Below are 26,331 nucleotides of genomic sequence, written 5' to 3'. Positions count from 1 at the left end.
GCATGTTACAACTTCCAGTGTAAGCTATTAAACAGTGAAAAAAATTCACACGACAGAGCAGGCCATTAAGGTGCTGGTTACATGCGTGAAATTGGGGAGTTCTCAATTTATAATCCATGTTGTTGAGTGTCAGATGTAACCATAAAACCCAACTCAAACAGCCACATTTAGGCAATCAATGCACATTACACCTTATCAGCCAGAAAGCCATCTTTGACTTGCTGTGTAGCCCCTGATCTTCATTGTGTAAAGATACTACTGCCACAGAAAACTGTTTATCATCAGTTTTCAAGTTCTGCACTGTCTGCTGTAGCTGTCCTGTCTTGCTTCTCCCACGCTCCACTCCAGCTTCCCAGTAGTAGCTCAGCTTTCAATTCTCTTTGTGCGTTTGTTTTTAACAAAATTGCAGAAATGGAGCCAAAAAAAACTGACAGTGTTTACTCTGCTTCCATTGTGAAAAACATTTCCAACTTTCAAAAAGTGTTTTTTTTTTCCCAGGAGAGTAATAATAAAGAGGTATAAACTGCGTCTGGTTCCCGTCTGTACTCTGGCTACGACATGCGACCAGCAGGGAACGCCTTTCACCGTGTAAGTTCACCTTACAGTCCAGATGTTTCACAAGGCTAATTAGAAGTCGGTAGAAGCTGCAGGGTGGTTAGCATTTCGATTGCTCGCTCATTCTGTTACATTGTTTGAATCCCACTAGCCACCTTTGTTATGTAATCTCTTTTTTATATAAGGTCATTATAATACTGTTAAGAAGAAATTCTGCATTATATAACCTTACAGCACCAGTGTTAGTTTGGCAACCTCCTAGATCCACTCACATTGATGTAGATTAGTCTAAAGAGGGCAAAAGTGCTTATTTAGTGACCTCATCCAGGATTAGGGGTTCCTCTGGCTGTGGTTGAACAGGCAACCCATACTCTGCCCTAGGCCACTTCTTGTCTGCTGTACTGTCTTGTCATGAAAATAATCAAACACATTACAGTTAAATATTTAAATAAAAAGGATTAGGGACTTTGCGGAATCCGCAAGCTGTCGTGACGTCGTCTGAAGGAGGGCTGAAGACTGAACTGAGTAACTAAGAACACTAAGTGTTGTATCTCATCTTCCATGTCTAGCCTGACGATCCGTGGCCACCATGTGAATCAGTTTATCTCTGGATTTGTTTTCCCTTGCACACTTTAAACAACAGCAAACGCTTTCACGGGTGGATGTTTTCATCTTCGGTCTTATCAGCCTGGAGTGGTGATTACACAGACTGGAAATGATGATGCCTGTAGGCTTGTTTTGTTTTTGTTTTTGTGTTGCATCTGATTCATTCAGAGGAACAAGAGATGACTGTGTCACAATCAGAGGGGAGTGCTGAAATGCAGGGAGGGGCTTGTCATACCCTGCCATCAAGTTCTTCACAAAAAGGTAAACAAAAAAAAAGAACACATCAGAGGCAAACAGCTGTTAGTACATAACAGGAGAAACAAATGACTGGTGTTTGCTCTGCTAGTCCTTTCCCTTGATAGTCCCTACAGTCCCTCGGCACGATGCCGTTGTATAGTACAACTCGAGTTGAATGCCAATTAGTGATGCCTGGACTTGTTAATATATTGAAATTGCGTTGTAAATAAAAAGTTAACTTCCCCATCTAATTCTGCTGCTGCATTATCACATGCAGCATTCAAAACACATTGTATTCATACAGTAAAAACACTAATTGCCTGCCATGAAAACCAATTTGCCTTCCTCCACAGGGCAGAATTAAAAGTTGGGCTTAGCAAGGTAATGAAGTATGACACGCTAAGTCAAGGATGGAGGCTTTGTCTGAAGTAATCACTTCTCCGGATGCCGTGACTTGGCCGTATTTCATATCAACAAGAGTGACATATGGAAAAATAATTAAAATGGACACATTCGAGTTGTTGCCTGCAACAACAGCTGGCAAGCTGCATTTTTAATACACCATTAAATTTGCATGCTAGCTGTCAATCCAATCTCCTGTCTGAGGCAGAAAATTCTAATCAATCAAGGTGTTAGAAGTGTAATCTAACTACATCAGTGGCGTGGATTTTGAGCTTTTCTCTTTAACCACACTCGCGCACAGAGGAAATATGTGCTAACAATGTGACAGTGATTTACAGTGCTGAATTTGATTCAGTGACAGTGAGTGAATAGAAAAGTACACTGCAGTTCTCTCATGACAAAAGCAATTAATATAAGTTTGCAATGGCACTGAAGTCAGTCTGTGAAAGCTACGAGTGGTGATGTGGTGTAGCGCTGCCAGCAAACGAGAAGAAGCACCGCCTTGGTCTTATCCTTCTTCTAAGATTATGCTTCCAAAGAACTTTTATACAATTACTGGTGACTCTGACGCTTCAAACTGAGTTCTGCAGTTTTTACACCCAAGGCAGAGGTAACAGTGCGGTTCTATCTGACAGCAGCACACACACACGCACACACACACAACAGATCTTTGAGAATCTTTATTGGTTTGGCTCAGTTTGACAGAAGCCTCAACCTCCCTGCCTCCTTAATTTTGGACAAGAGGACAAGAAAAAACACAAGTGCAAAAGAATGTGTCAGGCAGTGCATCGATCTGGACAGATGGCTGAGGGGACAGAAGCAAGGTAAGCAGCTGTGCATGCTAAATGAAGGGATAAAAAATTGACAACCAAGTAACAACAAAAAGATAATAAAAATGCTTTACTAAATGATATTTTTGCAAGAAAGACACATAAGCCTAATGTTTTTGTCATTTATCAACTTGAGGCATTGAGCAAAGGGAATTCATGCAGGGAACAGATGGCCACCCACCCTCACAGTAGACCTGGCTCCATACACCACCACAAGGCTTTGAATGGAGTTGTGAAATTGAAAGAAATGAAATATTTTTACACAAAAAGCTTGCATCTGCTGGTGGTTTGACTGCTGGGACAAAATAATGCAGCTCTTTTTTTCTATCAGTGGAGATGTGAATGGGCTCTAAGATGGTGTGAAGTAGACTACAGTATAAAGATGCTGTGACATATGTGAATTGAATCAAAATATGCATTATCCATGGCACACCTGCTGATAAATTTATCCAGCCAAGCTCCAACATTAAAAGGTCGAGGTCTGTAATTGCTATCAAATATTTTTTATAAATTCAATTAATTAATTTTCTTTGAATTTTATTTTTCAGCCAAACTATTGCATGTATATATATCTGTGTGTGTGTGTGTGTGTGTGTGTGTGTGTGTGTGTGTGTGTGTGTGTGTGTGTGTGTGTGTGTGTGTTGACAAATTTGACTGCATTGCCAGACACTAAAACCAAACACTAATACTGTTCTATGCATTTATTGATGTATTTACAGGTCCAGGTTTTTTTTCTAGTTATTCTTTTCATTGACTTTTAATTTTAGTTCTGTTTAGTTCAGTCCTGGTAACTACAAATGTCGTGATATGGTCCATCCTATTTTTTTTTACACGAAAAATAACTTTTTTGTGTGTCAGAAGAAAAAGTCCAAAATGTGTAACGTTGTCATGGCCACATGAGTATGTATTATTGGAGTTAATACATACTGGAAGCATGTATTGGAATTATGTGCAGTAATTCAGCATTAGGGCAGCACAGTGGCATGGTGGTTAGCACTGTTGCCTTATAGCAAGAAGATTTGGAGTTCAATTTCTGTGTGGTAAATAGTCTGGTTCTTATATTAGCGCTTTTCTACTCTTCTGAGCACTCAAAGCGCTTTACACAACTTGTGCATTCGCACAAGCACATTGTTCTAAGTGCTTTCTAAGTGACATTCACACTCCGATGGATGCATCGGAGAGCAATTTGGGGTTAATATCTTGCCCAAGGATATTTGGCATGCAGACTAGGGGAAGCCAGGAATCGAACCATCAACCTTCCGATCAGTAGATGACCTGCTCTACCGCCTGAGCTCCACCCCATGGAGTTTGCATGTTCTGCCCTGTGTTTTTGTGGGTTCTCTTTGTACTCTGCTTCCTCCCACAGTCCAAAGACATGCATTTAGTGGGTTAGGATAATTGGTAACTCTAAATTGTCCAAAGGTATGAATGTGAGTGTTGTCTGTCTCTATGTGTTAGCCCTGCAACATACTGGGGACCTGTCCAGGGTGTAGCCTGAATCTCAAAGCTGGAATAAGCTCCAGCTACCCCATGACCCCGAAGAGGATAAGCAGAAGAGAATGGATGGATTTATCATCATCATCATAGTTTATTTATATAGCACTTTAAAAACACACAAGGCTGACCAAAGTGCTGAACAATAGAAATATAAGAGATACAATAAGAATAATAAATACGATAAAATAATAAACATAGCAAAAACAATAAAATATAAGTAAATACAAGTCATTTAACCACTGAGTCAAAAGCCAGTGAATAAAAATGTGTTTTCAATCTGGATTTAAAAACCAGCACTGATGTCGATTGCCTAATGTGAAGAGGAAGATTATTCCAAAGCTTTGGAGCCATGATAGAGAGCGCTCCTTCTCCTCTAAGTTTCAGCCGTGATTTGGGGACTGAGAGCAACAGCTGCTCAGCTGACCGGAGCAAACGAGTGGGGACATAGGGCTTCAGCAAATCAGACAAATATGCAGGTGCTAGACCATTTAAGGATTTAAAAACCAATAAAAGAACTTTAAAATTAATCCTAAATTCAATTGGAAGCCAGTGCAGGGAGGCCAGAACCGGAGTAATGTGCTCAAATTTCCTTCTACCAGATAAAAACCGCAGCATTCTGCACTAGTTGCAGGCGTGTCAGAGTGCCCAGTCCAACCCCTATTGAAAGGGAGTTGCAATAATCCAAGCGTGAGGTTATAAAAGCATGGATAACAGTCTCCAAATCAAGGTTTAACCTTCGACAGACATCTGAGTTTGTCGAAGTTGAGTTGAGTTGAGGATTTAAATGAAAATAGTATTTGTACAATTCTAATGAACTTGAAAGTCAATAAAACCTAAAGAATTATGGATTTGATCAGGTGGTCTGGTAATGAAATTGACACCCTTCTCTTCTCAACGAGAAGCTTGGGCTTGGGAGAGCCCGATTGTCCTTCAGAGACATTTGCTGCCGGATACTCAATGTGTTTTCGTGGTGTTTCATTGCTTCTTGTCCTAAAGGATCATGTAAAAAATACCAGTCCCAGCTATTTTGACAAGGTTCCCAGCACCACTGGATAATATGCAACCCCAAACAATGATTTCTAAAGAAATGAGGGGGTGGCTCAGTATTGTTTAAATGTAAAATGATGCAGAAAACTGACTTGGTGACTCCACTGGGATGAAGAAAACAACAGATGTGTGTGGAGAACTAAAAACCTTCCCCAAAACAGAAGCGTCATATCTCTTTATGTTCACTGTTGTAGGTGTGATTAAAGGTCTTTTAAAATAGTGTCTGCTTCTACAGGGGTTTAATTGCACCATACAGGAACATTTGGTTTATTCAGTTCAATTCAATTCATTTTTAATGATATGGTGTCAAATCACAATGGCAGTTGTCTTAAGGTGCTTTATATTGTAAGGTTAAGATAACTATATAACACCTATGAGCAAGTGCTTTGGCGACAGTGGGAAGGAAGAACTCCCTTTTAACAGGAAGCAACTTGTAGCAGAACCAGGCTCAAGGATGGGTGGCCATCTGTCATGACTGGTTTGGGGTGAGAGCAGGAAGGCAGGACAAAGACGCGCTGCGGAAGAGAGCCAGAGATTGATAGCAGATTATTATTAACAGAAAGGAATGAACCAAAGTTTTAATTTACATTTCCTTTTAAGGATTAGGTTAGAAAAATTGTGAAGAGGTGCCTTCTCCAGACACTCATGTGGATTTTGCTAGTATTTTACATTTTCTGGTGTTTTAACAAAATGAAACGTAATAATATGTAAAACAATAGAGACACAAGGTTGTAAAATCAAATCTAGATAAAAACACATCTTAAAATTTATTCTTAGTTGCAGTTTGTCACCACAACTACTCACTAGTCAGTCAAAGGTTGTGCATGAACATTCTCAACCGTTGACTTTCATCCACTTTCATGGTGAGTGTTCACATTGCTTGGTGGTAGGGAACCTGTTTCCATAATCGTACATTGATGATAACCCAGCCCTGACCTCACCTGTCCTCCCCAAGGCATTCTGTCCCAATGAGCTCAACTCATTTGATATACAACTCTTTAACAAAGGTGGCTCAAGTCAAGTGGTTGCTAACTGGTTGTATTCTAGCCATATTTTGATATAAAGCCAAAGTTTTTGACTTTCTGCCATTTTAAAGTTAAATGACTATCCTGCAGTAATTGTTCACAAGTTGTGAGTGATTTCTGTGTATGTGTATTGAGATTTTCACAAATTTACTGCAGTTAATTGAACCTTTTTGTGACAAATAGTTTGCATGTAATTGCCAATTTTACCACTTAGTCCATTTCAACATCTTTTCTAACCTTAACCAGAGGTCTTCTGTTGCCAACCCAAGCACAAACATGACCACCCCCTAATCCAGGTTGTCAAATATGACCACTCAAGTTCCTGATCTCTATGTAAAGCTTGCTAAAAGCACTTTCAGAAATGTGGGTGATTCCTATCTGAAGTAGAATCTCAATCGTACTCAAAAGGGTGATTTATACTCTCTGAGTATAAATGTAAGCTCCCCCTTTTTCATGCTCAGAGCTGATCTCATTTGACACATAGTTGTTTTGTATCATGCTACACAGATGTGAAACATCCAGCTGCTCTGACGCCCAGAAACCCAGTCCTGACTTCACCTGTCCTCCCCAAGGACTGCATTACAACAGCACACACACCTATACACACAAACACACACAACTTGCCATCTAATTACCAACCAAACATACCTTCTGCCTGTGTAATTAAGTGCTATAACAGATGCTATGCTAATCCGAGCCAGAGGACTACATCATGACTTCTAAACTTCGTTGTCAACCTGGCAAAAAAACCCATATATAACAGAAGAAGACAACATCTGTTTCAAATTCATGTGGCAAACAGACTTTTTCCACTGACTGACCTGTGAATATGTATTTGCATTCTCTCATTTTTCCAGCTTTGTTACTCTTGGCCTAGAGCAAACAAAGCTGTGCAAACCTCTTCCAAAAAAAACGTAATGAAGGTCGATATGATTTAACTTCAGCTGTTTACTTGATGTTAACTTTAACGTGGCTCACATCAGCCCACATGTTTACTGTTTGGACATTTTAGAATCCATCCACAGATTTTGGATAAATCCAAAGCTGGTTAAAGAGAGGGAGAAAGTGACTTTCTGACAATTGTAAATCACTGGGCTGGAAATATTAACACATGTTGTCAGAAACTCCGACTTTGATGTAAAGTAGGTAGAAGAAATTTAGTTTCTTTTGCCCGTCAAGGAGAAAACTAAGAAGCAGCTGAATCCATTCTGCTTTAGTGGATTTGTAGAGGACTTGTTAAAACACCATGAAAGAGTGTGGGATCCCTAATTAAACGGTTTGTTTGCCTCTGCTGTCCTGAAGTGTACATTGCTAAAGATAATACAGAGCAGTAACAACATCTGAACCAAACTTCACACCACCATTTCAATGATTTCAGGATTCACTCCACAGTAATACCTGCCTCTGGGCACGAGCATGGCCAAACAGAGATGTTGGAAAGAAGAATACTGTTAAAAAGAACTGGGGCTCTGCAAAAAGCTTCACATATTTGTTTGTGAGAAATTTAAGCATCAGAACGTCTTTCTAAGATTCCAAATTCTCAGTCTGTCACATTTTATTTGTTTGTGCTGTGGAGGAATCAAAGGCTACAGTTTGCAAGAAAACACGGCTTTAACTGCACAGATGCTGAATGCTAAACCATCCCCCTTGCTGCTGTTATGACAAGTGCAGGGATGCGGGAGTGATATTGTGATATTTGTACAGGGAGGAAAATCTGCTTAAAAGAATCAGGATTCACAAAACTTCATTACTCATCTCTGGTAGAGAAGCGCTGGGTGGGGGGTGGAGGGGCTACAGAGCATATCAGAAGGGTTTTTTATTATTTTTTTTATTATTTCTAGCTGCACATGAATGCCATTGTGAAACAAACCCCCTCTGGGGATGAAAACAAATGAAGCAGAGAGCAAAGAGGAAAACGGCTAATTTCATGTAAACATAAATGCGATGGTTCCTCATTAGAAGTAAGAGTGGGAGGAAAACTTGCAGGCTCCTGCAGTCTTGTGCACTTGGAAACAAAGTCATGATGTTTGTTGAAAGAGAATCCGTTCCTGCTGGTAGAAAAGCCACACATATACAGTTACACATACACACAAACAATCACGCACACACAAATACATGTCTACCGAGCAACACATAAATCTGAACTGGTATTTATTAAAGCAACGGCAGGTCATCAGCTGCCGTAATTATGATGATGAGCAGGAAATCAGCAGGTTTTGATAGCAAAGAGGAAGCGTGGAAATACATCAAAGTACACCACAGAGGAAGCAAATTATATTTAAATCGAGTCGATTTTTTACAAAGGCAGTCATTTACCATGAAACGGTACAAGCATTCAATTAAACATTTGAAAGCAGGGTCAGGTAAAGGATGTCATCTTGCAACCACTGCAAGGTTGCACCAACACACACACAGCCACCAACACACACAGGCACACACTGAGTCTGATTTGTTGGAGCTAAAATGGATGGGAATAAACCACAAGAGCTTAGTCAATGTGGCTGCATACTAATCAGTGTGTTACCCATGGGAAAACTCTACCCCCGCCCTACTAATAGGTGCATGTGGGTTGAGAATGCATACACAAAGTCACCTTCTCCACCCCATGTCGCCCATCACCGGAGCTATGTTTATGCTTGCTTGTATTTGATTGCAAAATGTATTCATGGGGACTGGATAGGGAAATTGAATCTGGAAATATTTTACCTCTGTCCAGTGTCTCGTAGTTGATCATCGGTGATGTGAGTGGAACAGTGAGCAGGACTTTAAGCATTCAGCAGGTATAAAGTGTGGTGTTTGCACAAAAAGAATTTAAACTTCTAAGTAAGAAAAAGAGAAGGAAACGAGGACAGAAAAACTACTTTACCTTTCTGATGGCCTCGTCCCAGTGTCACAAAACCAGAAGAGATAAAGTTGTGAAGGTCAGCGCCTCCACTGCTTCTGACGCTCTCTTTTCCGTAGTGGAGACCTGATCACATACAGAGACACACAGAGGCAAGCATGTAGAGCCACAACACAGAAACATTATAACACAGCAGTTGGGGAGACCTGAATGCACAGTGTTAGTGTTCTGAATCCTGAATATGAACGTTTAAATTTTGTGTAACCAGTAGGTAACTTGTGTCTGAGATACTGAGGGCGTGCTGTCCAAGATGTGTACTTGCATTTACGCAGCATTTTCCCAGTCTCACTGACCGCTTAAAGCACTACAAGTGGCATTTTTAATCATACATCACATTATTCTATGCACTTCAAACACTTTATACCTCACGTCCATGGCCTATTAACCAGTTAACATATATGACCTTGGGACAGAGGAAATAAGATCAACTGAAAAAAACCCATGCAGGTCTAGCAATAACATTACAAACTCCACACAAAACAACTCCAGCTAGGGTTCAAACCAGGAACCTTCTTGTGTGAGGCAACAGCACTAACCACCATGCCAATCAATAAAGAAGGGAGCTTTATCCCACCAAAATATCCTGTTATGCAGAAGTGACTAAATACACCCATTTTCCCTGATTAATAAGAAGGCATAATATTGCAGTAATTTTTAAACGTCATAAGGGAATGATGTCAAACATACTCACTTGTTATTTTAGTTTAGTTTAGTTTATTTTAGATTATTTTGTAATCGGAAGGTTGCCGGTTCGAGACCCGGCTCGGACAGTCTCGGTCGTTGTGTCCTTGGGCAAGACACTTCACCCGTTGCCTACTGGTGGTGGTCAGAGGGCCCGGTGGCGCCAGTGTCTGGCAGCCTCGCCTCTGTCAGTGCGCCCCAGGGTGGCTGTGGCTACAATGTAGCTGCCATCACCAGTGTGTGAATGTAGTGTAAAGTGCTTTGGGGTCCTCAGGGACTAAGTAAAGAGTTATACAAATACAGGCCATTTACCATAGTAAATAAGCTGGTACTTATGTAGTGCTTTTCTACTCTGTTCATGCACTCAAAGCGCTGTCTATGAGCTTCATTCATCTATTTACACAGATTCATACAAATGCTTTTATTTAACATTCACAAACTAAATTCAGGGTTCAGTCACACTCCAATGTCGTGTACAAAGCTCTCCGATTATTAAATGACTCGTTTTACCTCCTGAGCTGCAGCCACTTGATATGAAATGTTAGAAATTAACTATAAAAGCTACCTGCTTTCTCCCAGAACTCATATTCAAATGTCAAAAGGTGGCGCCCATTACAAGTGAATCTGACAGTTAGGACAAAGATTTAATTTATTAGTTTGACTCAGTGTTTGGTGACAGGATAGAATACTTTACGGTTATTGAAAATGCACAATCAGACTAATGGCAGAGATTGGACATTTAGATTATTGCTTTTACTGTGTTGGCATGTAATTGTCCGTGTCATTGTAACTCTTTTATATCACTGAAAAGCACAAATATCACAGATTTTTTCATTTTCTTTGTGACACTGACGCAGTAAAATGTAACATTTACACAAAAAATGACATATAGAAATGTATAGAAATTACAAAGCTCAAAAAGTTATGTATCAGTTTTTAATGGAAACTAAATATAGAACCACTTTAATACTGATAGAACCCTTGGAATATAATATATATACTAACGTATAAAATCAACAATGTTTCACTTTAAAAGAACATTTGCAGGGCAGCTAAATTGTGTTTGAGTGTTTCTATCAAATTTCTTATTTGCCTCAGATGTGTTTTGTTTGTTTTTTTTGTGCCAAATATAAAATTTTCCCATGGTGTCATTACCCCTCAGACATGGATTGAGGGGAAGTGGCTGAAATGTGAACAGCAGCTGCAAACACAGTGCTGTGATATTCAAAAAAAAAAGGAAGAAGAAGAAACAAAGCAATATGTTTCCACCACCCACATACTAGTGCACTTTGAACTCAATCACACCTCTCCCTGTGCTGCCTTCATGCTGCAGATAGAATATCTACAAGGGTTATTTTACGCATTCAGTCATACCAGCATGCATGTATATATATCACATGCAGAATTGCTAGTGCTGCTGCACTATTGTCTTCTTTTGTCATATTTGTCATTGGTAGGTAACTCCACAGGCCATTGTAACGACCCTGGAAAAACCATTCAAAAGTGATCAGAATTCACCTTTTTTCCCCTCCCGCTTTCTCTCCCACTGCTCACTACTGAGAGATAGCATGAAGAGTCTGCAGAGAGAACGTTGCACATTATTAATTTATCCTCCTTGATACAAAGAAAATCGTGACTTTCACCTCAATGATGTACTATGGAAATGAACAGCCGCTGGAGCCAATGCACGCTGAGGATTCATATGGTAATATTTTTTTTAATCTGACCTCTTCACTGCACACCTACACCTCTGAAATTGGAAAAATGTGAATAATAAGATAATTATATTATGAACAAAGCCTGATGTAGTGCAGCTTGGCAGGCATTGGAGAGACTATCTGAATCCAAGGTCGATTAAGGTCCAACACAGCCAGGCAAAAGTAATTTGATTCAATTCAATTCAGTTAAGTTTAATTTTTCGAACATCAATTCACAACAACGGTCACATAGAGATGCTTTATACTGTAATTTAAAGAACCTACAATATTAGAAAGAAACAGAAACAATCACATGACCCCCTTTGAGCGAGCACTTGGTGACAGTGAGAAGGAAAAACTCTCTTTTAAGAGGAAGAAAGCTCTGAAAGAAACAGGCTCAGGGAGCGGCAGCCATCTGCAGAGAACTGTTGGGGGTGAGGGGAAGAGACCAGTCGGGACAAAAGACAGATTACGAGAGAGAGAGTTCAATTCTAACCTATGATTAAATGCAGTAGTAGTGTATAAACACCAGTTAAAAGGAATGAGCAGCCAAGCAGCCTGAGCTTATTGCAGCATAACTAAAGACTGGTTCAGGGTCAACTGATTCTCCCTAACTATGAGCTTTATCAAACAGGAAAGCTTTATGCCTAATCTTAAAAGCAGAGGCAGTGTCTATTTCCCAAATCCAAACTGAAGGCTGATTCCATGATGCGGCTTGATAATACAAGATATTATATGTGAGGAGAAGGATTTTAAATTCAACTCTGAGCTGAACAAGGAGTTGATGAGGAGAAACTAATATGGGAGGAATGTGGTGTCTCTTTCCAGTCCCAGTTAGTACTCTTGCTGCGGAGCTCTGGATCAACTGAAAGCTTTTTGGGAAGCTTTTAGAGCAAACTGATAAAAATGAATTATTATAGCCTTGAAGTTATAATTGCATGAATCAGTGTCTGAGACAAGATGTTTCTAATTTTAGCAAGAATGCACAAATGAATCAGAGTGATCCTATATATTTGTTTGATGTGCTCACTGAAGGACATTTCCTGGTCACAAATGACTCCAATATTTCTCACATTATTACTGAAGGACAAGGTAATGCCACCTAAAGTAAATATCTGGTTGGATACCATGTTTCTAAATGTCCTAAATGTTTCAGGCCAAGTATACTAACTTAAAAAATGCCTGTAGTTTAACTAGGTGATTTGTACCATGAGACTTCATGGATAAATAAAACTGGGTTTCCCCTGCATAGCAATGAAAATGTGTGCAGTCCTTTCTAATAAAATTCCCTAAAGGAAACATGTACAATGTAAAAAGTATTGGTCCCAGCACAGTCCTCTGTGGAACTCCATGACTAACTTTTGTGTCTGAGGAAAACTCCCCATTTACATACACAAATTAGACTCTGTCAGATTGATATGATTCAAAGCACTGGGCTGAGATCGAACAGGAACAATACAGAGGTGAGGCCACTGTCAGACGCCAGTCACTCATGCTGTTTCTGTGACATGATGTACTCTAACTCCTGACTGAAACGCTTTCCAATAAAACAACATTCCTTTGTAAATGATCAGTTAACTGTTTGACAAAGATTTTTTTTAAATGATAGGAAGGTTGGAAACTGTTTTTTTATGGCTGGATTGAGTAAGGGCCTTAAAAGCGTGTGGTTCACAGCCTGTTAATAAAGATGGATTAATCATATTTAAAATTAAATCATTCATAAATGGTGAAACTTTTTTTAACAATCTTGTAAGGATGGAGTATTGATGTTTTAAAGGAAGACATTATTGAAGTTAACTCTGAAAAATTGATTGGAGAGAAAGACTCTAAGTTCCTCTGCTTAATGACACATCTGTGGGATAGCTGTGAATATTTTTTTTCTCTATTGGTTAAAATATGTAAAGAAATTCATAAAGTCCTTGCTAATTTAGGTCAAAAAGGAATAATTGGCTCAAGAGAGCTCTGACTCCGTCAGCGTGGCTACAGTGCAGAAAAGAAACCTGGGGTTGTTTTCCTTGATCGTACCAAATAGTAAACGTTCTAGCTTTATGGAAGACTCTTATTGTGGTACAGTTTTGGATTTTTGATTTTTTTCTACCCAAATTAAGATCTTTAATGCAATTTTCTCTCCAAATGATGTTATCTACTTTAAGGCACAGATTTATCAGTTACGCAAGGTACCAACCTCTGTCACCAGTATCGATCTCTGATTTGTTGCCTTCTTTTTTGGAGCAGCCAAAGTATCTGGGGTTGTAACCTGAGTATGATTAAAGGCATGGCTGGGCTTATTTATATTTTCTCTAATAAAAAATTAAATGAGGTGTTAAGGCTGGGGGTGGCTGTAGCTCTGGAGGTAGAGGTTCGATCCCTGGCTCCTCCAGTTTGCTTGCCAAGTATCCTTGGGCAAGATACGAACCCCAAGTTGCTCTCCGATGCATCCATCAGAGTATGAATGTTCATTAGGAAGCACTAAAACAGATAACACCTGATTTTTGGCTTCTCTGATAAGGGTGGACAAAGTTCAGAGTGGCTTTCAAATGATTCATAACTCTGTCCAGGTCTTTGGTTGATTAATAAGTAAAATAAGTAAAAGACTGCTGCCACTCCTCTCCTTGGCCTCTGACAGTATGACTTGTGGGTGCTAATTTATTTAAACTAACATATTCACATTGTTGTAACAAGGTTTCCTATGGAAAAGAAAATCATCATTCTGATCAATTATTTATTGATTTATAAATAGTGATTTATAAGAAAGAGAGCTAATATTTAATATTGCACATTCATTTACTTTTAAGTGTACTTAATGGTATTTGATCAATCCTCTGTGAATTTTAAGTCTGCTTCCTAAATTAAACCGTAATACCATTTATATGCTGGTTTTAGAGAATGATCAGAACTATATGTGTCATTTTGATAAAGCCATTTGACTGTAGCTCAGTGTCACATATCTCATTCTTTTTCAGTTTCTCTGTTATATAAGCTGAAACCTCTAAAGGAAACATTTTCAGTGATACCTTGGAAAATACATGCCCCTGCCCTCTCATGAAACTAATTGTGCAGTGCAGTCCTAAGTTCTAACCCACTCTGGGCTGTCTTAAACCACAACAGCTGCGGGATATAGTTGGATTCCTGCCTCTGCACCTGAAACACACTTACTGTATCCACATACACACATATGTCTGGCACTCGGGGTGCCAGAAGTCCAGCTGTATAATAAGGGGCAATAATGAGATCTAGGGCAGGAAACAATTAGGTGGAGTCTCTCAGTTGCTCAGGTTAAACACAGGTGCACTCAAGAGAAAGCTTCTAATAAACATGTTGATGCAGTCAGCACAGAAATGTTGTTTTTAACATGGGGCCTGATGATTATCTGGCCAATGGGGAGCCAGTGAGGTCACAGCGGAGATGTTATTGCTGCACACTTCAAGGATTAATTGGAAAGAAGCAGCAAGAAGAGGAAGCAGATGTTTGTTACATGTGTGTAGTAGTGGTTGAGGCGGGATGCCTCACTGAATATAATTATAAAAGTGCCTATTGGCAAATAATTAGAGTAATTAATTCACTGTTTTGTTGTTTAGGCAAAATTTGGGGTTTATGTGGAAAGAAGGTGCTACACACAGAACGCTTTTAAAAATATGTATCTGAAGATCACGTCATAACCGCCAAACAGCCGAAAATGTTGTTGCATCATCACGACCTCTAATTGTCCACAGCAGCTGACCTTTAAGCTCGAGAGTCATCGCATAAAAGGAACTGACAGCTCACATCCCTTCAGTGCTGCATACAGTGCAGATATATAAATACCAGCTCAAGGCTTTTCAGCTGCTACGAGAACCCTAACATGCGGCGATTCAATGAACTCAACACCATAAATTATAATCCAATCTTTAATTCAACTCATTACAAGTTTATTGTTGTAGTTCACCCATTCTACTTTTGAAAACTGGGCCTGACCACTCAAGACGTTGCTCATTAGGAGATGGAGGATTCTTTCATTCTCTTCTGCATTTAACAGGGAGACAAACATAAGATCTCTCAAAGATCTGATCTCTCTTTCAGTAAGAGTACTACCAATCCCTGCAAGTGTTCTAAGTGAAGTGAATGCTTTTAAAACACTGTGATATTAGGGAATTCTAGTTGGCCTGCCTATAAGGAACAAATGCGCTTGACTAGTATTTTTTGGTTTCTGTACCTGAAAACTTTACTTCATCATTCTCTGCATTAGGAAACTGTCAGACAGTAAACCAAGCAACACTTTAAAAACCCTCCGAAAAACAGGCAACTCTTTGCCTGTGGTTTGTGGTGAATAAATCAGCTTCATCTGAAGAGAGCTGTGGGCCAAACTGCATTACTCAGAGAGGCGGTTATTGTTTACTTTAACCGACGGCAAACTCCTGCAAAGGTATCTGCTCCTCCCTTTCAAGGCCGGCTCCTTGTTGTGGCTCCGGGGTGCTCTGTGTTTACACCCCGACCTAAAAGAGGATCTGAGCCACACAACAATGCAGAGTGGATTCGAATAAAAATAGAAGCACTTGCGCTGGTATCATATTATGCTGTCTGTACTGTGCAGGGATGTTTTGCAATGCACCAAGGGTACCATGTTGCCACACAAGATCTGTGATGTGAAAAAATAAATCAGCGTGTATTTTTAGAAAAGGGCTGAAATAAAGGATTTTAAAATATGTTGGGGAGGACATCTCTGCAGCTAAGAGAGACCGGACATGTTTAAATGCAAAGATCAAAGAAGATATGGCTGTTATACCCACTTTAGACATAAGTTGACAGGATCCTCTTGGGCCCCTTAGCCTTTTACTTCATGAGGTCTGTCCACCTGATATAAAAGTGTCTCAGAAAGCCTCTGGATGTGAAGTGCCAGCAGCAACAGTTCCACCCGAGAACCCTCTCCTTAAGAGGCCTGCCTTGCCATTCTGTGCCAAATGCCCATTTAGGCGTACATGAATATGCATTTTCTATGTGAGCGAGTGGACTCCCTCTCTGTTCTCTCAATTTATATGCACACATTAACGACACTTGTGCCCGCACTGTCACTGCCTTTCATGTCCAACCCCATCAGGACGGCTGAGGTCCCTGATGTGGAGGGGGTGGGTTTTTCTATTTTATCTAGGATAGACTGAGCAGAGCTGGCGCAAGTTGTATTCTCTTTGCAGTGACTCTCTGCAAGCAGGCAAAACACAGGCGACAGAGCAATATAAAGATAAAGCGATGCCCGAGCTCATGTGAGGAAAAAAACATGCAAGTGTGCACTGAAGGCAGGCTGACATGTGCAGCTTTGCATCTGCCCTCTCTCCCTCTCTGTGCATGGGCCGGCAAGTGACCATTAAGGATAGACCAATTCATTCACTAAGCTGAGGAGACATTAAGTGAATGAATGCAGACTGCAGCTGCAACAAGCACTGTACTGCAAGAAAAATGCCCCCCCCCCCAAGTGTGTGATAGATGTGAAAGTGACAGAAAGAGGCCAAGTTTACATGACATTCAAGCAGCTGCAAACCCAAATAAAGCTGAGAATATGCACAATCTATTATTTAAAGATGAGGATGCAGAGAGACTGTTGCTGTCTTGTCACACAACTCAGCCATAACAACTTCATGTACTGTGTTAGGTTCTGTGCTGCTTACATCTACAGCTCAGAAAATAAACATTTTAGCTATAATATTCTCTTTGCTCACATTTTCTGAAGGTCGTTATGACTCTCTCATCGATTAATATAAATATGTTGTTATATGATTGGTTTCTAATTAAAACATTTCAAAAAGAGTGGAAAAATAGGCATGGATTAAGATTTAATCGAGGGATAGGTGGGGGTGGCATCTTAGGGGATAGCATCAGGCAGTTTATTTCCTACATTCTGGACTACATTTGTGCACCAGTTTATATACAGGGAGTGCAAAATTATTAGGCAAGTTGTATTTTTGAGGAATAATTTTATTATTGAACAACAACCATGTTCTCAGTGAACCCAAAAAACTCATTAATATCAAAGCTGAATGTTTTTGGAAGTAGTTTTTAGTTTTAGCTATTTTAGGGGGATATCTGTGTGTGCAGGTGACTATTACTGTGCATAATTATTAGGCAACTTAACAAAAAACAAATATATACCCATTTCAATGATTTATTTTTACCAGTGAAACCAATATAACATCTCCACATTCACAAATATACATTTCTGACATTCAAAAACAAAACAAAAACAAATCAGCGACCAATATAGCCACCTTTCTTTGCAAGGACACTCAAAAGCCTGCCATCCATGGATTCTGTCAGTGTTTTGATCTGTTCACCATCAACATTGTGTGCAGCAGCAACCACAGCCTCCCAGACACTGTTCAGAGAGGTGTACTGTTTTCCCTCCTTGTAAATCTCACATCAGATGATGGACCACAGGTTCTCAATGGGGTTCAGATCAGGTGAACAAGGAGGCCATGTCATTAGTTTTTCTTCTTTTATACCCTTTCTTGCAGCCACGCTGTGGAGTACTTGGACGCGTGTGATGGAGCATTGTCCTGCATGAAAATCATGTTTTTCTTGAAGGATGCAGACTTCTTCCTGTACCACTGCTTGAAGAAGGTGTCTTCCAGAAACTGGCAGTAGGACTGGGAGTTGAGCTTGACTCCATCCTCAACCCGAAAAGGCCCCACAAGCTCATCTTTGATGATACCAGCCCAAACCAGTACTCCACCTCCACCTTGCTGGCGTCTGAGTCGGACTGGAGCTCTCTGCCCTTTACCAATCCAGCCACGGGCCCATCCATCTGGCCCATCAAGACTCACTCTCATTTCATCAGTCCATGAAACCTTAGAAAAACCAGTCTTGAGATATTTCTTGGCCCAGTCTTGACGTTTCAGCTTGTGTGTCTTGTTCAGTGGTGGTCGTCTTTCAGCCTTTCTTACCTTGGCCATGTCTCTGAGTATTGCACACCTTGTGCTTTTGGGCACTCCAGTGATGTTGCAGCTCTGAAATATGGCCAAACTGGTGGCAAGTGGCATCTTGGCAGCTGCACGCTTGACTTTTCTCAGTTCATGGGCAGTTATTTTGCGCCTTGGTTTTTCCACACACTTCTTGCGACCCTGTTGACTATTTTGAATGAAACGCTTGATTGTTCGATGATCACGCTTCAGAAGCTTTGCAATTTTGAGACTGCTGCATCCCTCTGCAAGATATCTCACTATTTTTGACTTTTCTGAGCCTGTCAAGTCCTTCTTTTGACCCATTTTGCCAAAGGAAAGGTAGTTGCCTAATAATTATGCACACCTGATATAGGGTGCTGATGTCAATAGACCACACCCCTTCTCATTACAGAGATGCACATCATCTAATATGCTTAATTGGTAGTAGGCTTTCGAGCCTATACAGCTTGGAGTAAGACAACATGCATGAAGAGGATGATGTGGACAAAATACTCATTTGCCTAATAATTCTGCACTCCCTGTATTTTCTGCACTAGTTTCCACTTTAATATATACTGCAATATAATGTACTGAGACTCTTTGGCACTGTAGTGCTTTCAATTAAATTTTCATGACGTTTTTTACATTCAACACTATAACTTCCACATCTACACTTACATGTTCTCCTACTGTACAATGAGCTGACAATATTGGCTGCCATCAGGCTGCTTTTGTGCCTTTTCTCAGGTGAAGTAACCTGCGTAATCGTCCATGTATGTATGAGAATTCATTTATTTGCCCTGGATTTGGGGGCTCAGATGTGTTTTAGTATGATACACATATTTATGGAACTGACTGAAAGTGAGAACAGCCAACATTATCTCAAGGTCAGTTAGCAAACTAGCAACCATATTTCCAAAGGTAAAAAACAGTGGCTCACAATATCCTTTCACTTCTGATTTCTCCAACCTGCTCATTTTCTCACAGCATCCGAGCTGTGAAGCTGCTGGCAGAGATCAAAACACTTTGTCTCAAAACTTTGTCCACTAATCTGAGGTTCGATCTCCAGCTCTCACAGTCCACAAGTCAAAGTAGCCTCGGAAAAGGTACTACACAGCAAATTGTCCGATGCCTGCATTGGAGTATTTGAATGACAGATAGCCCTCAAAGTCCGAAAATGCTTTGAGTGCTCATTCAGAGTATCAAAGTGATATATATACCCTGTCCAACTATAGTTTGGATATAATAAGAATTTCTATACAGCAAGATGATTTCTAAACAGAGATAACTGCTTGTTTGTCATTTATCACAGTGTGAAAGCATCCAAGCAAACACTTTGACTCTGAGTAACTGTTAGCTGATTGTCTTTTATTGAGGCCTTGGATGACAACATGACAGTTCAGCCTTCCCACGTGTTGCTCGAATGTCATTCTTAGACTTTTTTTTAGCTAAGGGAAGTTTGCGTATGAGAATTATTTTATATTGTTCTGTTATTTTAAAAATGAAACTAAATTTTCTTGCTGAACTCATGAAAAGTTAAGCTGTCATATACTGACGTATGTAAAGACAGTTTCTTCTGGCTTTTAATTTTAGTTTAGTTTATATAACTTGCAGGAAATCCCCCAGCCGGACTTAAAAATTAAAAAACACAATTTGTAGTTACTTACCAGTGTCAACCACCTGAGCTTTAAATTAGGGGTATATGTATAGCAAGGGGAAGTTTCTTCTCTGACAGTAAATACATAGATAAATTAATAGATCATGCCACAGAAAACGTTACACAGCAGTAAAGTCTGCCGTGCTTTCAGAGCTACATCACCTTTAATTTTCTACTCCGTATCTCTGCATTTGCTCATCCTGCACAGAGGCTTAACATCTTTCTGTTTTTCTTTCCATCTCAGCAACTCCATTGTAATATCTCATTATTTTCCATCTGTGTCCCTCTCCCCAAGTGGCTTTGTATCTCTCCATCTGATAACACCTGCTTTGTCTGTGAACCTGCCAGTGCTGCCTGGATTCTGTGTCCGTTTTTCAGGCCATATTAATGACTCACACTCCTGTCTGTTCTTGCAATTGCAAGGTTAAATGACTCCGTGTGTGTGCTGACTGAGTGAGAGGTCATCACTTCCAGCCTATCAGAATCTGCTGGGCAGGTCTACCTTTGCTAGTCTGTGATTATCTGTCCTTTAGTCTCGCTGTTGCTCTCTCTTCTCTTTTGCTCAAATCAGATGATTACAGGATGTTACCACGGAAGATTAAAATGCTGAAAGGGTCAGTACAGTGGCTGCGATTTGAATGGTATTGCAGAATTTTACACACAAATAATGATGATATGCTGCAAATGCATTGCACAAAAATGCTCTCAAAGACACAGGCACAGGGTTCAGCTGCTGAAATGTCCCTTCAGCCATAAACATAAGCTTTAGAGCTTCGAGTATAGAGAGGAGAGCAAGAAGAGCTCTTACCATGGTTGGATTTGGAGGTGTGAACAGGGGTGTAGTGGTTCTTGGATGAGGTTCTGACTGGTGTGTTGTCTTTGGGTGAGCCATTCATGGCTGCAAAATTCTCACAGTCGTATTGTGATATAGGGATGGGCCCCTGCTGCCTCAGGATGTCTGCAAGGGCCCTAAAAACAGACAAGCACACAGCAAACAAGTGTGAACATTACACCAAAAAGGAGGCTTTTCCTCTTTGTACAGGTTGTCTCTGTGCATGCATCTGAACACAGTTAAAAACCAGACGTGGATTGTTGAAACAGTGTTGCGCTATTATGGGTAATTCAGGGCTGCTCCGTTTCTTGTTCTTCTGTCTCTCTTTTCTTTTTTTTCTTTTTTTAACACGTCTGGGAACATGACGAATGTTCATTTGCAAGAGAAACAGCGTTGGATGTGTGAGTATCTCAGCTAATTGGGTTGAATTTGAATGTTTTTCAGACCGCACCAGGTGCATGTGGAAGGATGAAGCCCTCGAGGGGGGTGAAAGAGGGAGAGAAGCAATCATGATGAAAGAAAGTAAAAAAAATGTTTGTTTGCTTTTTTTCTGACATCATACTTAGAAAAAATGGGGGGAAATCTAATTACTTTGAAGGCGCCGCAGCATCTCAAAGCTTTTGTACGACAAATATATTGGTGGTTTAACCTTTGCCTTTAAATTAATATCTTAGCTTCACTTTACCTCCCCCCTCTCCCCACCTCAGCGATTCATCCCTTTCCCACCCTGCCCTCCTTTGTGACCCTTATGGAATGTGGTGGTGCCAGTGGTGCATGCGTGTCACACAGCCTTGATACAGCCAAAACATTAATGCAAACATCATCTATTATTCACAGACTTAAGATTGCTCAAGACTGTGAATAATGCATTCAGTAATAATAAAAAACAATTCAATGTTGAAGATCTTATGTGTCAGCATTTGTTCGTGTTGGTCTGCCCGTGTTTGATGGGGCCAGTATGAGGAGATGGGATGCAGTTGCGCCATCTCTGCTAAGCATCCTCATCCACCTCCTCACCTGAACACATCAGACAGCCATGTGCTGATGTGTAGAGGCTGAAGAGAGGGCTGTCAAGTATGATTCTTGACAGCTGGCTGGTTGCCTCCTGAGCCCAGTATGCAGACTAGTGTTAGACTCCAGCACTAGTTACAATTACTTTTTCTTTTTTTAATTCTGCAATATGAACTAAAAAACATAAAATATAAACGTTGGCCATTAGTCCTTCTCACTCCCACTCATAGCAGATGCACGCACTTGTTTCAGGAGCACCAGCCTACCACAATCAGTATCAGTATGATAACACTCTTTCAACTTCTCTCTATAATTATTTTAGGCTTTGGTTTTTCTGGGATTTAACATCTGCTGCAGATCGAACACAATTTGATCTGAGAAGTGCTGCCTTTTAGATAACAGTCTGTTCATTCATTCCAGCGCTTTACCAGCCTCATTTTCACTTCGTTAGCGCTGATGGAGAGGAAGAAAACAAGTTGCTTGCTTGAAAAATATCGCATTTGACAGCACTTTGGGCCTGTTTCTTTGACCTTTAGCCCCTGCCTGTAAATGGACTCTACATCTCTGTGCATATTATGGTCTGTCCAGTTATACATATGCATGAAGTGCAAAAGGCAGACTTTTAATATGCAGCTTTGTTTCTTGATTAAAGGGAGCATGTTAAGCAGAATTATTACAGTCTTCCTCCCACTCACCTGTGTATATTCATTTCTTGAGGCGGCTCTGTGGCTTTGTCATATGCAACTTTGGCCGACACTCCCAACACTATGATGAAGGCTATGATCCCACAGGTGATGTAGACCGCCGTGTTGGTCTGATCCATGGAGAGATAGGGATCATTGGTCGGGATGGGGGACGGAGTGGCCGTCTCCAACCAGCCCGGCGTTACGTAGTTCGTGCACGCAGTCTGATCAAGTCGGTCTTTCTTATACTCGCAGCAAAAGCGCAGGAAGCACGTCCCGCAGCAGTACCGGTGATCTGTGTTGTTGCACTCGAACGCACTGTCAAACTGCCCGCTTACATCGAAGTAGCCCTTGCAGGACTCGTGTTTCCTGACGGGCGACGGTTTTGGAGTCTTCTGCGGGACGACCGTGGGGATAGCGGTGGCTTTCGGAGCCTTCCTGGTCGCCGGCTTGGGTTTTTTACCGCCCGTTGCGGCGCTCAAGACGCACAGGGGGTCCAGGTAGATCAGCAGCAATAAAAGGTACCTTATCCCCATGATAATGTGAAGAAGTCTTCCAGTGTTATGTGCTTGCACAGACACTTCAACTCTGGTTAAACGCTCAAAGGTTCAGTCTCGTGCAAGTCTTCCCCTATTCGGTCAGTGTCCTGTGCAGCCGTCATGCTGAATGCAACTCTGTGCGGACTGTTGTCAAGGGCATTCTCTGCAGTTATTATGCAATGGACACACTAAAGCCCATTGCGAGCCTTCGCCGAGTGTAGACAGGAGAGCACAACCATATCTTGACCGGGCTCAGGAACTGACAGCCGCCCGGGCTCTGCGCGTTCTCCCCGCCTCTGCTGAGCTGTTGCGGCGCGTCGCTATCCGAGGTGCTGATATCTGGAGCCCACAGTCAGCTCCGTTAAGAGTCAAAGTTAGGCTGGGGGAACAAATAAAACAAATGAGCTCATTAGGTATTATCCTCACGTCAGAAGCGCGTCATTAATTCATTTTTCTACCCGTATAAATATCCCGACACATTTGAGCCATGAATTTGAGTTCGTTCGTGCAGTTTGCGCGACACCTCGAACTTGATAACATTCCACCCACACATCACAGGATCGTCCAAATGAATCTGGTGTGTTATCTTTATGTTAAGCATCACACCCGAGCATTGCAGTACTAAACTAAACGTGGCGCCAAGAGCATTCCAGTCATTAATTTCAAAGAGGATTCAAAGTAAGTTGACGACTTTTATTTTTCTCGATATATTCACGGTATTTTAATTCGGAGTGGGAGTATGAAAAGCCAGCCTACCTCTGTTAGGATACCCACTGGGGAGTTGCTCTGTGTCTGGGTCTCTGAAAGTCTCTCTCCCTATCTCTCTACTTCTCCTCTCCTCTCCTCCTTCTTGGTTTTCTCCCTCCCTCTTGTCTTACATCACTTCGGTGCTGGCGTCAGAACTCAGCCATGTATCGGTAAATTGCACCCCCGTCTTCTTCTTTTTTCTCCTTCTCCTCCTCCAAGCAAGCCTGGTTATTGGCATTAACACTTCTAAATTAAATGGCTGCACAGACCTCTTGTTCGCTGGCGGTATCCGGCAGCATCCTTCACTCTCCGCATGGGTTGCATGCTTATTCGTGCTTGCAGTCTTCTGCGCAATTTCCTGACCTTTCTGTGCGGCTGGCTGTTATCATTTTGTGGCTTAATGTCTGTAAACACGCATTGTTTTCAGGAGGAATCAACACTAAGCTGTGCTCCCGATCACAGTTAACACACTCATTATTCCAGATTAAGTCATTCACGTTGGCACTGTAGCCAAGCCATGGTACCTGGGGGATTGTGGAAAACTGATAGGGCTAAATTACCAGTCAAGTGTGTGTTCAGCACTGTTGCACTGAAATGCACACTTCCACAAACAGATCTCCCTTTTTCTTTTTTAAACGGCGGTCAGGAATGCAAACCGCCCATGCTTTTATTTCCAAATAAACCCCTTCACTAATTAACACACATTCAGCTATAGAAATCGGCAGGTACAGAGCCGGGTTATAATGAAGAGCTGCATACATCGCTCCTAGCGCTTGAAAGCAGAGTTATACTACACATCATATTCGCACCCAACACTTTCTCGCCTTCTGATGACAAACTGCCAGGGGTGTCTTGACAGCAACAGCTTCAGAAAGGTGTGGAAGCTGCGGGGTGAGAGTGGGACCTTAAATCGCAGTTATCCTCCATAGCTGGAAGCGCACAGCAACGTGAGGAGAATTCAGCGTGTTGTTAATGACGAGTATTTCTGGTAGGCAGCGGGCTGTAATGATGTGAGACAAAGGAGCACTAGTAAAGATCAGACAAGAGAGAATGTTGTGAGAACTTGAAGAGAGAGAAAGAAGAAGAATCGACTAGAAGTGTTTTATTATTTGCAAACCTCATTTGATTACACGTTTATTAAAGTTATAGCTAAGTGCGATTATGTTTGTGGCTTTTATTGCATTTTCAGAAATCCACTCTCCCACACAACATAATTCACAGTGGAAAGACTGAGCAAAGACTTTGGTGGAAAGACTTTGTATGAAGCTACTAACCTTATAGACCTAAATAAGTACACTTTTCTCCCCCCCCCCCCTTACTTTAACTCCCCGAGTTCTGAAATCCCAATCAGTGAAGACCTACTCTAAGTGTTTCAGAGACAAGCAAAAAGAGAATGTTTTAGTATTTTGTCTTCCAGTTGCCAGTACGTGGAATAACAATTTAAGAAAAAGAGTTGTGTTGAGTTGATGAAATCGAAGCGTTTTGGTGAACTACTTTGGAGATTAAAGAAGCCCACTTAAGAATCTTATTTCAGAGTAATTATTTTTGTTTGTACATCTAATACACTCTGTAGGTGGAATTCAGCAAATATGATGGGGAAGTCTCAGAGTTATTAGAAGAGTGAGACATAGCACTCAAAGAATTCAGAGTAGAAATCTATGGGAAATTTCTAGCAAAGGTAGTAATGACCGTATAAATTCCATGGGGCAAAAGGCCATTTAAAACCTAATTTTAGAGCAGTTCACAAACCTTTTAAGCTGCTTTTATCGGATTTGATAGAACTTGATTCTATACATGCAGCTTCCTGGTAAGTACTGAAATTAAAGATAATTTAAGTAATGGTGGAAAATAAGTGCCTGGAAGTGTTTCAAGAAGTAGAAAATGGGAAGTAGAAAATTATGCATAATTATACTGTATCATGTTGAGTCGTTTGGGGTTCTATTTCTCTCAAGCTCTGTTATTTATGGCTGTGTAAAGTAATGAAACTACAGTTAAACACTGCTTTTGTGTGATTAAGAAGAAATTGACTGAAAATTAAGTGATATTGGCTGAATAACTATAGTATTTAAAATGCTTAAATTCTAAAACCACAGGAATTTTCAAGAATGCCATACTTTTAAAGCAGTTTGTATTAGGATTTTCATGTTGAGGATAAATGCAGAGTGGTAATAGATACTCAACAGAGACCGCTGACGTATGTAGGCTTGGAAACTATTTAGGGTCAGCTGTGTAAATGCCCAGTACTAAAATAAATGCATGAGTTAGCTAACTCGTGTTTTCTACTGAATATAAATATTTATTTTAATATTTTCTAGTTTATTCAAGTTTTACAATATCCTATTTTAATTTCTTCAGAACTTTAAATATGGATTTTTTTTATTCAAAAAATGTGTTCTAAATATAAAAGACACAATAGTAGTTAAATACATTTGCAAATAGCTGTTTCCCATATGTGTATAAGGTCAAAGAAAAAAA

General features: G+C 40.6%; 1 protein-coding gene across 1 annotated transcript in view; it reads right to left on the bottom strand.

Moving 5' to 3' along the window:
• Positions 1-23,106, bottom strand: part of shisa6b (shisa family member 6b) — an 80,458-nt gene extending 57,352 nt beyond the window's left edge. The window contains exons 1-3 of the mRNA XM_085361181.1: positions 22,583-23,106; positions 20,853-21,013; positions 9,066-9,167 (exon numbers count right to left, since the gene is read on the bottom strand). Of these exons, the coding sequence (XP_085217307.1) occupies positions 9,066-9,167; positions 20,853-21,013; positions 22,583-23,106 (787 nt within the window). The remainder of the gene's footprint in view (positions 1-9,065; positions 9,168-20,852; positions 21,014-22,582) is intronic.
• Positions 23,107-26,331: the final 3,225 nt, after the last annotated feature.

This window comes from Diplotaxodon limnothrissa, linkage group LG8, assembly GCF_057381915.1.
Source record: "Diplotaxodon limnothrissa isolate DT_005_m linkage group LG8, D_limnothrissa_male_GT1.1, whole genome shotgun sequence".
Lineage (NCBI taxonomy): Eukaryota > Metazoa > Chordata > Actinopteri > Cichliformes > Cichlidae > Diplotaxodon > Diplotaxodon limnothrissa.
The sequence above is the reverse complement of the archived record's forward strand: the minus strand, read 5'-3'. Positions and strand labels throughout refer to the sequence as shown.